This window comes from Ramularia collo-cygni (assembly GCF_900074925.1).
Source record: "Ramularia collo-cygni strain URUG2 genome assembly, contig: RCC_scaffold04, whole genome shotgun sequence".
In the NCBI taxonomy this organism is placed as follows: domain Eukaryota; kingdom Fungi; phylum Ascomycota; class Dothideomycetes; order Mycosphaerellales; family Mycosphaerellaceae; genus Ramularia; species Ramularia collo-cygni.
In genome coordinates, this window is record NW_019716258.1 from 715,702 (window position 1) to 731,347 (window position 15,646).

The window sequence follows — 15,646 nt, forward strand, 5'->3', positions numbered from 1 at the left end:
AGTATTGCATCGAGAGTCACCACATCATGCCTCGTCTTCACTTCGAGTCCTCGTTACGGCGCCGCAGCGTCGCCATCTTACGTCGGATGCGCACCTCCTCAAGCTGGCTCTTCAACCTTGACTCCTCGAGTTGGAACTGCAGGTCCTCCTCGTGATGGGACTGCTTGAGCTGGGTGGAGGAGTCGCCTGTGCGCTGACGCTTGTTCGCACGCTTCTCGCGCTGCACAGCGGCTTCTTCTTCGGGCTCGTAGTCGGAGTACTCGAGATCTGGCTCCTCGTCATCCTTATCGACGTCGATGACTTCCTGTTTGATGCCTGTGTTGTCGCCTGCTGCGCTCCGCTTCAGGGTGTTTGGATAGTTGGCTGGCAGAGTCACAGGCAAGACGACCGGCAAGGAAGGACGAGCTGGTGGCGGATTAGGCAKCACCGGCGCTGGCGCCCACGCTGGCTTGCTCATCGATGCAGGCTTGTTGGGGGCCGGAAACTTCTTGACGATGTCCACGAAATCAGAATCCTTGCGCATCTCCATGATCGCACGGTATCTGCAAATAGACGATTAGTATGCATTTCGAATGATGAGGCCCTTTTTATAAGATTGGTACACGCTCCGTGACTTCCATGCTTMAATCGACTTACCGAGACTCTTCAAGAGTGCCCCCCTTCTGCAGCTTGTGCGCGACTGCCATCCACGCACTGATTTTGTTCTGACGCTGCACCTGGTGGCGCCATTCATCGGTCTTATCCTCCTTGAATTCCTTTGGTTTGTACGGCTTCTTCTTCACCTTGTCCCACTGTCCACGAAGCATGGCCTTGGCGTCGTAGTTGATGCCTACAGAAGATCGAGGGTTAGCAAATGCTTGAGTGATAGAGTAAGTAGCAGGATGAGAAGCGGCTGCTGAAATTTCCAGGATCCCAGCTCTTCCAGGGAATGTGATATGTCATCTGTGTGCGATACCAGCCATTGCCTCGGTCATCGCTTGTGCAGAAGAGAGCGCCTCGAATGTTTGAAATACTCACGCCAGCGAAGTGTATCGGTCTGGGCGTGTGGCGCATCGGCATTGGTCGCTGGCTTAGTGGTCGCGGACATTGTTGGCTTTGAGGGCTCCATCGAGCCGCTTTCTCGAGCAGTGATCAAATGTTGCAATCTGCTCATGTGACGGCGACGGTTGACGCGAAGCAAGCAGGTCGATGCCGACACGTTTTGAGCGGGCTCTGCGCTTTCAAAGTTCAATGCTAAGATCAAGAGGTTGGTGGACGTGCGGAGCCTGCGAAGGGTTGGCTAATGTTAGTTCGAAGGTTGTTGTTGAGAATGTTAGAAAATTTGGGGAAGTGAAGTCAAGGAAGTCCGAGTCTGCCAGCCGCGACGCTAGCGCGCATTTGGTGGTTTACAAAGTGAATGAGCCACATGCTGCCGTCCTGACATGTGAATTTTCCTGCAAGGCCATCATGTTTGACTCCCTAGGTATCTTGTCAAATAACATCACTCATCCTTGACCCCCTCGATTAGTGTCTTGATCCCTTTCGCAGCCTTGACCTCGGTGAAGGCCTTCTCTGCATCCTGGAACTTCACCTTTCCAGTGATTAATGACTTTACATCCACGCGACCGCTCGTGATCAGATCCACTGCAAGCTTGTAGTCTCCACTTCCATATCGGAAGGACCCCTTCATGGTGATTTCCTTCGAGCACAAGGCGCCAATTGGGAAGTTGATGTCGGACTTGCCCATTCCGCCCTGATCCAAGTTAGCTGAGGTCGGCAGTGTGTGCCAATGAGGGCGGACTCACTTGTACATAGCGACCGCCGACTCGAAGAGCGTGAATGGAAGTCTGTATGCAGGGTTCCGCTCCGCTGGCATCGATGACTACATCGGCACCGGCGCYAAGCTCACAGGTCTCGATAATTCGCTTCGCAGCATCTTGCGCAGACTCTCTTTGGGAGACAATGGTATGTGTGGCAGCATACTTCTCTGCGAAGGCGAGCCGCTCCTCGTTGATATCAACAGCGACGATTTTGGCGGCCCCAAAAGCCTTTGCTACCGCACAGCACAGCAAACCGACAGGACCGCTGCCAAACACGACCACAGTCTCGCCGGGGGTCACAATCGCTTGCCGCGCGACAATGTGAACACCAACGGCCAATGGCTCCACTAGAGCGCCTTCCTCGAGTGACACAGACTCTGGAAGTTTGTAGCAGAAGTCTTCTGGCAGAGAATAGTACTTCGCCAAGGTGCCATCAAAGGGAGGCGTAGCTGCGAATTGCATGTCCGGGCAAAGATTGTACTTTCCATCCTTACACCTCACGCAACGTCTGCAGGGCACGCCAGGCTCCATGGCGACTCGATCGCCTACTTTCAAGCTCTTTACACTCTCGCCAACGGAAGAAACAATCCCACTGGACTCATGGCCCAGCACCATTGGCGACTTGACGATGAACTGCCCGATCTCGCCATGCACCCAGTAGTGGACATCGCTCCCGCAGATTCCGGTGAACTTGACGTTCACAATGACATCGTGTGGTGATTTGAGGGTTGGGACGGGTCGGTCTTCGAACTTGACGCTTCCGGCCTTTTCGAGCACGAACGAGAGGTTCTAGAGGTTTGGGTTAGCTCGATGTCGAAGACCTTGATGGTTGTACAAGGCCGAAGCGAAAGTCACACTCACTTCTTGGCCCATCTTGACGTCTGAGGACTTGAGAATCGCGATTGTAAAAATTGAGAAAGTAGAGAGACTGGTTGTTGTTCTTACTTACTGCTTGTCTGGCAGAAATGCCAGCTTACTCGGCTGAAGTGCGTTGTTGAGACGCTGCGCTCTCGTGTGACGGAGGGACGTGACAATGGCGGTCCGACAGAGGTCCACCATCCAATTTAGCCGGCTGGCTTGGCGCCGGGGGATAATCTCACTGCTGATCTGTCCATGAGGTGTCTATCCCCAAACTTCACCATTGCCAGCCCAGAACGACAAGACATGTCGCGTTGCGAAGTTGAGAATGGTAACTGACTGCGACTTCGAGCCCGACCATGTGCTTCCAAGAAGTAGACCAATGAGGTGCAGTAGATGAGGCCGCCACGGACCAATCCCCCTCCACAACCTGGCGCACTGGACATGCCAGAGAATGTAAGGGAGCAACGTTCATGGGGACACAGCCATCTGTATACAGMACCCTCACGCATCCCCAGATTCAATGCCGTATCCAAGGTACCTACGTGGTACGGTCGGTACGATTCTCGAGACGGAAAGCTCTTTTGACTCCTCCAGCCTGCTGTGAGCGAGGTCGGCGTAGATTGCCAATTTTCTGGTAACGATCCAGGCCTTGACAACTACAAGCCCTGCCCAAGTCTCGGGAAGCACCAACAAGCATCATTATTGGAAGCGGATCGAACTTATCATGTCCTGGAACAGCACTCCGGTGCATCCTCGCACGGCCCGCCCAGAAATCAGCCAATCCAGGGTCAAGCTCAGGCTTATCTATCGATCAAGCTTCCCCAATTCTCTTCACGTGGAGACGCATGGGGTTATCTCAGAGGCCATGCACGCGATTTGCACTTCCTTATCATCGTCAGCAGATACCATTGAGTAAAGCAACATGCAGAGGATCCCTCTCGCCGATTACGGTGAGCAGTGAGGCGTACTTTGGTGAAAGCGATGAGACGAGCCGAGAAGTACTACAAGAGCTTGTCGCTCTCTCTGTAGGCTTGGTAGGCTGATTGTTCAATTGCGAGTCCTTTTCGATCCCCATCTCCTGKCAACATGGCGTCAACACCGCCGCTCAGTCAAGCCACTGGCTATGGCATCGTGATTGGACTGGGCTTTCTCTTTGCGTATGTCAGTCCTCTCTTTCGAAACATTCAGACGCTGACTTGAAGCTACAGCTTTGGGATGATGTTGAMAACTTTTGTCTTGAAGCGATACAACAACGAACTGCAGACAAGTGAAGTCTTCAGCACTGCTGGCAGATCGGTCAAGTCTGGCTTGGTGTCATCTGCAGTGGTATCCTCCTGGACATGGGCGGCGACTCTGCTGCAATCGTCATCCGTCGCCTATTCGTACGGTGTATCGGGCCCGTTCTGGTATGCTTCTGGAGCGACCGTTCAAGTTATCCTCTTTGCAACCCTCGCGATTGAGTTGAAGCGCAAGGCGCCAAATGCACACACCTTGTAAGTCATTCCAGTGTCTGGATCCACCGGAGTGTCCTGCACATCCTGGAGCAACTCAACCCAGCGAGGCCCTCGACAGCCGATCAGACATGCGAAGAGCCGCACTGGCTCTGACTCAAGTTCATCTCTCTGCGTTGGAAGGCAAAGTTGGGAACCGTGACTGACAAATCCCTAGTTTGGAAGTTATTCGAGCGCGCTACGGCCCCATCACACACGGAGTGTACATTCTGTTTGGCCTCATGACCAACGTCCTAGTGACCGCCATGCTCTTAACGGGTGGCTCCGCTGTGGTGACATCCCTCTGTGGTGTTCCTACGGCAGCTGCATGCTTTCTGCTACCCATCGGCGTTGTGCTCTATACGATGTTTGGCGGTATCAAAGCAACGTTCCTAACAGACTATGTACACACTGTGGTGATTTTAGTCATCATCTTCTTGTTCGCCTTCACAGCATACGCTACGAGCAGCGTGCTGGGTAGTCCTGGTGCGGTCTATGATGCGTTGGTTGCTGCTTCTGATCGACATCCTGTGGAAGGCAATGCAGAAGGTAGCTACCTTACGATGAGATCCAAGGAGGGTGCGGTGAGTGTTCAGAGTAGATCCTAAATGCCCTCAATCCGTGTACTGATTCGGTCTAGATATTCTTCGTGATCAACATCGTGGGCAACTTTGGTACAGGCTTCTACTACGTTCTCTGATGCAAACCCGTTGTAGCTGACCCGTATGTCGATAGGTACCGTCTTCATGGACAATGGTTACTACAACAAAGCAATCGCTGCGTCCCCTGTACATGCGTTGCCTGGATATATCGCTGGAGGACTATCGTGGTTCGCCATTCCATGGTTATGCGCCACGACTATGGGCTTGAGCGCTCTGGCATTGGAGACAAATCCAGTCTTTCCCACCTACCCAAATCGTATGGACCCCGCCGAGGTCTCTGCTGGCCTCGTGCTACCCAATGCAGCGGTAGCATTGCTGGGATCTGGCGGAGCATTAGCAACACTTCTCTTGATCTTTATGGCCGTAACCTCTGCAATGAGTGCTGAGCTCATTGCAGTCTCAAGCATATGGACCTACGACATCTACAAGACTTACATCAACCCGGACGCTTCCGGCAAGCGGCTCATCTACATGTCGCACACCAGCTGCGTTGTTTACGCCATCTTCATGGCCGGCTTCTCCACAGGACTGCACTACGCGGGCATCTCAATGGGATACCTCTACTTGCTGATGGGAGTGATTATATCTGGTGCTGTTCTCCCTGCTTCACTCACGCTTTTATGGGATCGCCAAAGTTGGGCAGCCGCGACATTCTCGCCACCTCTAGCGTTGTGTTGCTCGCTCATCGCATGGTTGGTTACAGCTAAGACGCAGTACGGCGAGCTTTCCGTGTTAACGACGGGATCGAACAATCCTATGCTCGCTGGAAACGTGGTATCACTGCTGGCTCCTGTAGTTTTCATTCCAGTACTGTCGTTTGCCCTGCGGAATCCAAAGTATGATTGGCTTTCGATGAAGATGATCCGGAAAGGAGATGATTCCGACCTTGCTGCCGCCGCAGATGTTGATCTGGAGCTCGTACCGGGAGAGACGAGTCGATCTCAGGATGAAGAGGAAGAGGAGCAAAAGAAGCTACAGCGGGCCGCTAAGATCGCCAGAACACTCACCGTATGCATGACCCTTGCTTTGCTGGTGCTATGGCCTATGCCTCTCTATGGGAGTGGATACATCTTCAGCAAGAAGTTCTTCACCGGCTGGGTGACTGTTGGTGCGTATAATTCGGTCGTGTCACCCACTTATAACAATCTAACTCGATGTCGTAGGAATTCTCTGGCTCTTCTGCTCCAGCTTCTGCGTCGGCATTTACCCTCTGTGGGAAGGCCGTCGTACTAGCACGAGGACAATCAAGGCAATCTTCTTGGATGTCACCGGCCGTGGTAGACCTATAGTCCATCACGGAAGAGCGACAGAAAGGGGCGATGATACGAGGGAATCTGAGTCCCAGGAGAAGTATACGAAGAAGACAGCTACGCCTCCAGAAGTGGAGATCAAGTGATTGGATTGCGTTGCTCCAATTCCGCCGAAGTTTTGCGAGGATTCGATTCGCTGCCAATTCAGGRGCGCCGGCTATTCGAGCGGACTCGGTGGATGGTAAGGATGCCAACGCAAAGAGACGCTGTAGGTCGAGGTAGGGAAACACCTTGATGATTCTTGAAATGTATATGTAGACGCTTGCCTCGCCCAAAACTCTCGCATCTGCGTTTATCCTTAGCTCGGTGCTCCGGCTAAATTCAGTCCGTGGTGGCTAAGGTACAACCGCGCCGGAGTCAAGTCCGCGATTTGCTTCGTTCTTGCGCTCTCGAGCAGCAACATCGACCTCCAATGACCAGAACGCCACTTTACCGCACGTCAATCAGTCACAGAAAAGTGGAAGACAGGAGGACGTCAATGACGCCAATGCACTGCTCTGCACACACCTTACATCGCTTCCGATGTTTGCCTCATAATGACGTTCCGCCACAGCTGCCCCTGCAAAAAGGCGATCATACGAAGCAGGTGGATAGATGGGTAGGCGACGCGACTTTTGTTGATAGTCGATTTTTCTCTCTCATCTTTGTTGGTCTTCCATCTTCCAATTCTGCTCATTCAAAATGGCTCTCTCTCAAGCAGCATACAAAGCCGAACAGGCTCTTGGTCACGGAGACAACGCGATTACTGCACAGGACGTGTAAGTGAACTTCTTCTTCACTAGATGGTGGGTGGGACATGTGCTGAACTGTCGTACAGAACCAACCCAGGCAATGACCGCGAAAAGTATGGCGATCCAACCAAGAACATGAAGGCTTTGGCCTGGATGGGCAAGAACACCGTGAGCGTGATCGACTGCCCAAAGCCAAAGGTCATTGAGGATCAAGATGTCATTCTGAAAATCRCTGGATCGACCGTATGCGGATCTGACTTGCATCTTCTACACGGAAGTGTCATCGAACTTGAGAAGGGTGAGTGAAACCGGTTCGAATCGTGACCCTGACTCTTTGCTGAGACTCTATACCAGGCGATATCTTGGGCCACGAGTTTTGTGGTATCGTCGATGAAATGGGCCCAGCTGTCAAAGGCTTGAACGTTGGTGACAGAGTAGTTGCAAGTTTCCAGATCGCCTGCGGTGACTGTCGGTATTGCCACAAGAAGCTGTCTTCGCAGTGTGAGAAGACCAACTCGAACACAATCGAAAACGCCATGTACGGYGGAAGAACGGCTGGCATGTTCGGCTACTCCCACTTTACTGGAGGCTTTGCTGGTGGCCAAGCAGAATACACCAGAGTGCCCTATGGTAATGTCAATCTGCTCAAGATTCCCGACGATGTGCCCGATGAGAAGGCTCTGTATCTCTCAGACGTCATCGCTACAAGCTGGAATTGCGTCGTCGATACTGGTGTAAAGGAGGGCGATGTAGTGGCGGTGTGGGGAGCTGGACCTATAGGTCAGATGGCCGCTGAGTTTGCCTTTATGAATGGTGCAAGCAGAGTCATCGTGATTGACTGCMACTGGAGACTGGACTATGTCAAGTCGAAATACCCCAAGGTTGAGACAGTCGACTTTTCCGAGCTCAAGGGCACCAAGGCTGTTGTGACGAAGCTCAAGGAAATGTGTGATGGCGTTGGTCCAGACGTGGCTCTTGAGGCGAGTACCTTGAAGATCGTACGCTGCGAAATGGTGTGCTAACTGTGCGTTTAGTGCGTGGCAGGAGAATATCCAAAGGGCTGGTTCCACGCTGTTCAGATCGCCGCCGGTCTCGAGACCGATACCAGCGAGATTCTCAACGAGATGATCGAATCGGTGAAGAATTACGGCCGTGTCGGTATCACTGGCGTCTACGTTGGATACACCAAGTTAGTACCAGCATCCTTCAAGGTCACCATTCGCAACTAATCGTGTTMTCAGCAACTTCAACATCGGCTCCGTGATGGAGCGAGGCATTCGATTCATTGGCAATGGCCAAGCTCCTGTTCACTTGTACTGGGAAGAACTGCTCAAGCGTATCCAATCGGGAGAGATCGACCCATTGAAGATGGTGACCCATCGCGTACGAATGGAAGACTTGGACAAAGTCTACTACAAATTCGACAAGAAGGAGGATGGGATGCAGAAAGTCTTTGTTCAGACCCAATTTTCGGCACCCCCATGTGAGGGCAGCCCACAATTGACTGAATACTGATTATGAATACTCTCTGCTACATGGGGAACTTTTGTACGTCTAGAGTAGCATGAAATGGCACAGCGTTCAACATGTAATGGCGGGATGTAATTGCAGCGGGCGTTTAGGGTATGTTCACTCCAGAATCGCTCTTACTGGAGCTCTTTTTTTGTTTTTCGCCTTGCTCGCAGCTCTGTTCTTCGCTTTAGCCTCGTCGTTGCACTTCAAACACCCTTCGTTGTTCTGGTAGATCCATCTGTGTGGATCTAATGCATCGAGTGCAGCGCTGCTTAGCACAGCTATCTGGAATTTCAGGGAGATGACGAAGTATATAGCTTCGTTAGACTTTGGCAAGGAATCTTGCTTGCTAGCCTTAGCCTCGAGGACAGCCCGGTCGTTGCCCTGAGAAGTCGATAGCTTGACAACGATCTTGTCGTTGACTTTGATGCGGCGGTCGACGTTTGTTGGCCGAGGCGTCTATTATGTCWTTACCTTGCGATGATATTCGTACATTGTGTGAGGGAGACTTGTGTGTACTCCCTTAATTGCCTCCTTTTTCGCCCTTTCTACTCTTCTCTCTTTGAATCCGCTCTCTATGTAGGATAGATATTTCATGCCTCTAGCTCATTACTAAGTAGCGTAGTACTATAAGTTTTAAACGAGATAAAGTAGTAAGTATATACATTCTATCAGATTAACAGTAGGTGAGTAGTCTTAACGCACTACGCTTCAACCTGAAAGATGCCCCTTTCTATATTTTACTCCCTCCAAGATACCTAGATTTCAAAGCGCGAGAGTAGATCTGAGTAGCAAAGCTAACTATATCATAGTAGAAGCAACGCCTGCATGATAGAGAATTGCCTCGAATTATCCACTTGAAGTGAAGTAACACAATGTAGGGAGCGTAAGTTTCGCCCCTGTTTTGGCAGCACATTCATCTACCTGAAAATCTACTTTCCTAGCCAGATGCCGATTTTATACGGCCATTGCTGCGCTTATTTGTATAGTGCTCCGAGATGTATCGGAGAGTAGCATCTGTATGGTCAAATCTCACTCGAATTCATYGCATTTCCGCCTCAAGTTCGTGTGTTTCCACTTTAAGTGATCTGAGACACCTGAGATACGCGCCTATTAGTACCTTGTCTTCCCAATTCAAATCTTGCTCTCTCTTGTCAGAAGCTGGTTTCTATACGGCGAAGACTCTGAAAAGTAGCAGAGTCTTTGTCTTTTCTGTGAGAAACCCACATCTTGGACCAGATTGTAAATGGATTTGGGACATTTTCGCACTTTGACATTTATTTTTGATCTATTTAATCGCTCAAACTCCGTTCAATTCAGGCCATGATTTCTGTACATTAGGCAACAAAACGGCCTTTTCAGTCCACATTCCTACTTGCGAATGGCCTTGGTGGCCCTCTCCCGCATGAAAGACAGCAGCTTCTCACTATGCTCCATGCTTCTCTGTGCGTTGTCCGCCGCAGTCCAGGCTTCCTTTGCCCATTTTCCTGCGTCTCGGATGTTTTGCAGACCTCTTTCGAGAGACTATCGATATGTTAGTGTGTGGTTTCTTTGAAATGTGGGGCATTGACTTACCTCAACGAAGCCCCTAATCTTATTAATGCGACGGGTATCGGTCTCGGTGGTGATCTGATTGAGCAAACGTTGACACAGCTCTATGGTGGCTTCTCCAGAGGCAGCAGGGAGGGGAATGAAGGACCTAGGCACTGTGCCTTCCCCTTGAACGTGCTCTGTCGATGGATGGCTGACGGTTGCAGGGGTGATCGCCACCTGGCTCTCTATCTTCTCCAGCGGCGATGGCTTCTTTTCTGGGGCCTTTTCGGGGAGGAATGGAGCCTGGGTAGAGGCTCGCTTCTTCACGATGATGCTCTGGCGCTTGGCTCTGAGCTTGTTGCTGGCTGGATCGCGGGTCAAACGCATTCGAATAGGCGAGTGTTCGATGTCGTCCCTCTTCTGACCCTTGTGGAAGAGACCGCCGAGTTTTCCGATCATTCTGCGACCCTTGGAAGGCATCTGGACTTCCCGATTGGACTGCATTCCGAGTTAGCCTATGACATCAGTGTGTGGGACTCTATCAATATTTACCATTCTTGGAATGTCAGGAGGCGCTGAGCTCTTGGCGGCAGACGAGGCTGTTCTACGCGCGAAACCGGGCTCGCTCGGTGGCACAGCGGCACGCGCAGCAGCGGCAGCAGCAGCACGCATCTTRCCCGGAGTTCTGACCCCAGCGAGGCCGGCAGTGGGATCATGTGTGGGGCCTCCGAAATGTGGCTGCGGTGCAGCAATCGGGTGGGGCACAGCGACAGGAAAGAATGTCAATGATTCCATGCGGTCTGCAATCGTTTCTTCAGCTGCATGATGTCTGCTGAAGGCATGGTCTTCTGTGGCCGGTCTCATAATCGATCCCATTGGTGAGTCATGTCTCTTCAGTCTTCTGCCCTTCGGAGAGTGATGAGCCACTTCTGAATGGACGTCGGCTTCGGTATCAGCGTCGTCGAAGTCGCCAACGTTCACTTTGCCCGAGAAATTTTCGAACTCGTGGCCATCTCCATATTGGGACGCGCCATCGCCATTAATGGTAGTGGCGATCTGATTCAGGTCGATTCCAAGGGCGTGAGAGTCGCTTCTCGGCGGCAGATGGAGCGATGATGTGAAAGGTGGAGTCACCGACGAATCGCTGTTTGCTGCTGTCTGTGGGGTAACAGGCTGGAAGCCATCGAAGTCGAAGGCACCTAGTGCGGCATATGATGGAGTGGTTGGCAATGGGCTTGAGGGAATGCTTGCAGCAGGTGGCGAGCTGGAGAACTGGTCATTGTTAACCTTTTTCCTCTTGGGGGCGATGTCCACCAGCCTTGCTCGGTGAAATCCGGAGAATGGATGACTTGCATTGGCTACTCTGACTTCTCTGGCTTCTCTGGCCACGCGGTTGACGGAGCGCAACCCGGCAGACTCTTCATCGGTGACGATGTATGAGTCTGGCGTATCAGGGGCGCTGGACAGAAGACTAGAAGTCCGACGAAATGATGAGGCTCCACCAGAGCGGGGACGAAGACCAGCGGGTCTGCCGATGCGAGAGGGGCTCACAGACGACTGGCTGAGAGGACGTGAGTCTCCTCTCAGATATCTGTTGGCGTTGGCGCCGCGGGCCGTGGTGTGCACAATCTTAGGATTGGGTGTGGATGGCAATGGCTTGTCGCGGCTGAGCAGTCTGTCATGGCTGGAAGGCTTGTCACGGCTGGAAGGCTTGTCACTGCTGGAAGGCGTGTCGCTGCGGGACTGCGACGTTGTCAGTACGAGGAGCTGCGGTGACGCATGGGGAAATATCACCGTGGGTGTGGAGCGCGACGAGGAGCGCGGCAATTTCGATGCGGATGCGCCGGTGGTCTTCATCTTGTCGAGTAGTCTGTGTGATCTGCGATCCGAGTCAGTCATGTTTTCTGCTCGGTTTGAGCAGGTTTGTGCTGTTGTAGTGGAGAAGGTTGAAGCAAGCCGACGACAAGAGCTAAATGCGCTTCGTGCGGCCAATCAGTAGTGGGGTAGGGTGAAGCGCTTCACCAGAGAAATCCCTCCTGGGCCTGATTGTTTGACCCGGGCTGTCAAGGTCTGTTCATGCTTTGACACGACCGCCGACCGGACATGCCGCGCTGATGGGGACGAGCCAATGCATTGCAGGCATCGCTCGAAAGACAATATGCGCCAAGGGAGCAATATCGACAGGAAACGGGTCGACATGGGCATGATCGTCACACCGTACTGGCTGATCTCTCCTCGCCTTTCATTCCTCTCCATGACGCCAACGTGCTCGGCTATCCGTATTGACAGCGGCATAGCAAGGCAACGGGGCTACCACGACGTGTCCTAGCCCGTCCTTAGCTACCAGGCGGCCTCAACCAAGAGAAGGGTTCCCTCGAATACACGCTCAAGGCAGATAGTTGGGACAGATACGTTCAATCGAGATAGCGCCAGGGGTTCTCTTCCAGTCCCCCGAGATGCCTCCAGGCTGGTCCGCAGAGGCCCTGGCAGACTTCAGGACTGGCTTCTGAGAGAAGCAATGCCGTTCGAAACYCCAGCGAGCCAGCGAATAACCAGGAGTGACGATTCAATGGTGCATGGTGTTGCTGTATCGGACCACACACGTTCGTGCCTGATCCCATGGTCTGACACCATCGGCGTTGTATACAGCGCACGGAGCTGCTTTTTGGCCCAATGACTGGCGCAGAGGAATACCAACAAGTCCAGAGACGAGGACCTTGAGATCGATGGCGGTTTATGGCGGCGGACAGCAAGAGACCTGTTGACCGTGGGCCTAGTCCTCGTGGTCCATGGTCGATCACCTCAGCCCGTTCGATTCGGACACAACCAAGCACGACTCAAGCACAACTGTCAATACTGACGAATGCTCAAATGAGAGACACAAGGGATATCCGGCATCTCAGCTATGTTCCGTAGCGCATATAGCCTGGTTTATTCGCTGATTCCAGAGTAGACCGCATCCCGGTCGGAACAGGAAATTTAACAGATGCTGCATGCGGGTTGTGGATACATCGATGTTCCAGCCATTCCATGATCGTCCCCGCGAGAATGATCCAAGGAAGACCAGGCCAGAAGATCGAACCCTTGTAGGTATCGAGAAGTTTTTAACATCCCATGGCCAAGTATTGCTTCCTCGTGAGTTGACGGCATGGCCGCATGCAAGCTTTCAGCCTCCACGAGCATTGAAGGAGCCCACCAAGAACAGGCATGCGGCTTGTGCCATCACCTCCACGTCGATTCGAGGACACAGATGATTCTTCAAAAATCGGGGAACACGGGGGCTTAGGCAAAGGGGGTTGAGAAGATTCATACCTTGAGAATGATGTCTCGTAGAGAACAGAGTTGCGGATGAATTGCATTCAACTATGTTTGAAGCAGGCCGGACAATGTCAGTGGTGATGTWTGAGATGGGCAGAGCAGAGCAGACAGTGACGTTGGCGAGTGATGTTGTGGACAAATGAAGAGGCATTAAATGATGATGTACTGAGCGTGAGTTGTGCAGCACGCTCACAGCGTTGCCATACACCATTCTACCTCCTACGTTTGCTCTTGGCATGTTGGACATTGCCACAACGCACACAAGAGGTGAGGGTGCGGTCGCCGACCGAACGCTCATCTCGGCACGGAAACGTGCACCGCGGGGACTGGGGTGCTATGGATGCATTGGGCTCCATGGAGCGGGATGTTGCGTTCTGGGAGACGCATCTCGAGGGGACGACAGGCACGACGCAGGAACCCGTCGAGGGCGGTGAGACGGGGACATGGTAGAGTCAAAGCGCATGAAACAAGTCGCCATTGTTCTCCTTGAGTGATTCATGATAGACTCAAACGTGGATCGCGAAATGGTAAACGAACAAAAATGTTGATGAGTATCATGATGGGAAGCAGTCGGGTGGGAGAAGAGGAGAGGTGTCGTCCGTCGTTCACCCAAATTGGCTTTCGGTTGGCACGGCGGATCTCCCGGCTCATCATCGGACGCCGCAATTTTTATACCTCCAGCTGGCCTCCATCTTCAATTCCTCCTACAAACCATCTCAGGGAATTCATTCTTTACCATGACGCCGGAATACAAGGCAGAAAAAGAGGCGTCGGTCTCATTTCTCGGCGGTGGTGGTATCTGGGAAATCAATCATGTCGCCCTGGTAGCTCCCGTACGACCTTCTGTTGCATGCATGGTGAACGCGATCTAACTGTGATGCAGGCCGCCGCATTTCTGTGGGCGATGCTACAAACCCGCCAGAAGTTCTTCAAACCATACACTTTTGCTGCCGCTTTTTCGGACTTCCTAATCCAATGTTGCGCCATTTTGTTCGCAACGACGGTGTATTCTTCGGCTCCTCAAATGCTCAACGGCCTGCTTCTTCTTCCAGCTATCGCTGCTTTCCTACAACCCGCTCCAGAGGCAGCCAAGGAGCTTGCGAAACCCCCTTCCAAAGACAAGGATGATGAAGACAAGAATGACAAGGACATTCTCCCCGTCAAGCCATTCATCACGGCCTATCGTGGAGCTATGATGATCATCACCTGCTCCAGCATCTTGGCCGTCGACTTTCCCGTKTTCCCGCGGCGAYTCGCCARGACCGAGTCTTTTGGAACCTCTCTCATGGACATGGGCGTAGGCTCCTTCGTCTTTGCAGCCGGTGTAGTCGCTGCACGTCAGCAACTCAAGGAACAGCACATTGCTCCACGCTCCATGTTCGCACGTCTCAAGGAAGCGATGCGTCACTCACTTCCCTTGGTGATCCTTGGATTCATTCGGCTGTGGTCTGTCAAAAGCCTCGACTACGCCGAGCACGTCAGCGAGTACGGCGTGCACTGGAATTTCTTCTTCACTCTTGCTCTGCTATCGCCAACCATTGCCGTTCTTCAGCCAGTTCTGAGGTGGGTGCCATCTTACAGCATCTTCGCATTTGTCATTGCCATCTGCTATGAGCTTGCGCTATATTGCGTCCCGGATTTGAAAGCCTACATCATTCTCTCTGCGAGAAACGAAGGAGATTGGCTGTCACAGAACAGAGAAGGCGTATTCTCATTCATTGGTTACCTCGCGATTTTTATCGCTGGCATGGGCCAAGGTATCAACATCCTGGAGCGAGATCCAGAATTTGGCGATCCTCTGAAGCCAGTGAAGGACACCATGGATGAGGATGCCGAGTGGCTGGAATCTGTGCTAGGTGGATCTGACCGAGCAGACCAAGCTCCTGCTAAGCCTGCGATGGAAATGCCACAGTTGAAGCCCGAGTTCCCGAAGCAGACGCTACCACGGCTGGGCTTCTGGACCGCACTCTGGTTCGTCTTCTCAACATGGGCCATGTGGAAATATGGCCCAAAGTTGTTTGTATCACGCCGCATGGCGAACCTCGCATATGTCTGCTGGGTGTGCACTTTCAACACCGCACAACTCTTCCTCTTTTGTGGGATCGAGACGGTCATGTTCCCCAATCTATACAAGGCGAAGAGCAAGCAAGTTGAGAGGCAGCGAATCCAGGACGCGACGAGCAGGGTCATGCATGCTTACAACCGCAATGGGTTGGCGATCTTCCTATTGGCTAACCTTTTGACTGGGCTCGTCAACATGACAATACCGACTCTACACATGAGCGATGTTGGGGCTATGACAGTGCTTGTGTCTTACATGGGCGTACTCACAAGCGTCGCGCTGGCTTTGGATCATTATGATGTGTCGATCAAGCTGTAGAATGAAAGCGTTGTAGGAACATCATGTACCAAAAAGTGTACACCTATAAT

The 15,646-nt window shown here is 52.3% G+C and overlaps 7 protein-coding genes; 3 read left to right on the top strand and 4 right to left on the bottom strand.

Annotated features, from left to right (window-relative positions):
• Positions 1 to 37: 37 nt before the first annotated feature.
• On the bottom strand, positions 38 to 1,087 carry RCC_03412 (uncharacterized protein; the record flags this gene model as incomplete). XM_023768702.1 has 3 exons in its annotated part: positions 38 to 542; positions 637 to 829; positions 1,018 to 1,087. The coding sequence occupies 3 exons, from the start codon at positions 1,085 to 1,087 to the stop codon at positions 38 to 40; spliced, it is 768 nt and encodes a 255-aa protein (XP_023624470.1).
• Positions 1,088 to 1,480: 393 nt separating this feature from the next.
• On the bottom strand, positions 1,481 to 2,672 carry RCC_03413 (probable Probable D-xylulose reductase A; the record flags this gene model as incomplete). XM_023768703.1 has 3 exons in its annotated part: positions 1,481 to 1,732; positions 1,785 to 2,588; positions 2,661 to 2,672. 3 exons carry the CDS (start codon positions 2,670 to 2,672, stop codon positions 1,481 to 1,483), a joined length of 1,068 nt encoding a protein of 355 aa, XP_023624471.1.
• Positions 2,673 to 3,746: 1,074 nt separating this feature from the next.
• Positions 3,747 to 6,208, top strand: RCC_03414 (probable DUR3-Urea permease; the record flags this gene model as incomplete). XM_023768704.1 has 6 exons in its annotated part: positions 3,747 to 3,817; positions 3,869 to 4,153; positions 4,329 to 4,734; positions 4,791 to 4,824; positions 4,886 to 5,920; positions 5,976 to 6,208. The coding sequence occupies 6 exons, from the start codon at positions 3,747 to 3,749 to the stop codon at positions 6,206 to 6,208; spliced, it is 2,064 nt and encodes a 687-aa protein (XP_023624472.1).
• Positions 6,209 to 6,803: 595 nt separating this feature from the next.
• Positions 6,804 to 8,368, top strand: RCC_03415 (probable S-(hydroxymethyl)glutathione dehydrogenase; the record flags this gene model as incomplete). XM_023768705.1 has 5 exons in its annotated part: positions 6,804 to 6,880; positions 6,940 to 7,151; positions 7,208 to 7,833; positions 7,888 to 8,042; positions 8,095 to 8,368. 5 exons carry the CDS (start codon positions 6,804 to 6,806, stop codon positions 8,366 to 8,368), a joined length of 1,344 nt encoding a protein of 447 aa, XP_023624473.1.
• Positions 8,369 to 9,736: 1,368 nt separating this feature from the next.
• RCC_03416 (uncharacterized protein) lies at positions 9,737 to 11,755 on the bottom strand (the record flags this gene model as incomplete). XM_023768706.1 has 5 exons in its annotated part: positions 9,737 to 9,889; positions 9,941 to 10,396; positions 10,451 to 11,170; positions 11,252 to 11,641; positions 11,693 to 11,755. 5 exons carry the CDS (start codon positions 11,753 to 11,755, stop codon positions 9,737 to 9,739), a joined length of 1,782 nt encoding a protein of 593 aa, XP_023624474.1.
• A 1,309-nt stretch (positions 11,756 to 13,064) lies between these two features.
• RCC_03417 (uncharacterized protein) lies at positions 13,065 to 13,454 on the bottom strand (the record flags this gene model as incomplete). Its single annotated transcript, XM_023768707.1, has 1 exon — positions 13,065 to 13,454. One exon carries the CDS (start codon positions 13,452 to 13,454, stop codon positions 13,065 to 13,067), a length of 390 nt encoding a protein of 129 aa, XP_023624475.1.
• Positions 13,455 to 13,953: 499 nt separating this feature from the next.
• Positions 13,954 to 15,596, top strand: RCC_03418 (related to GPI-anchored wall transfer protein 1; the record flags this gene model as incomplete). XM_023768708.1 has 2 exons in its annotated part: positions 13,954 to 14,049; positions 14,100 to 15,596. The coding sequence occupies 2 exons, from the start codon at positions 13,954 to 13,956 to the stop codon at positions 15,594 to 15,596; spliced, it is 1,593 nt and encodes a 530-aa protein (XP_023624476.1).
• Between the last annotated feature and the right edge of the window lie 50 nt (positions 15,597 to 15,646).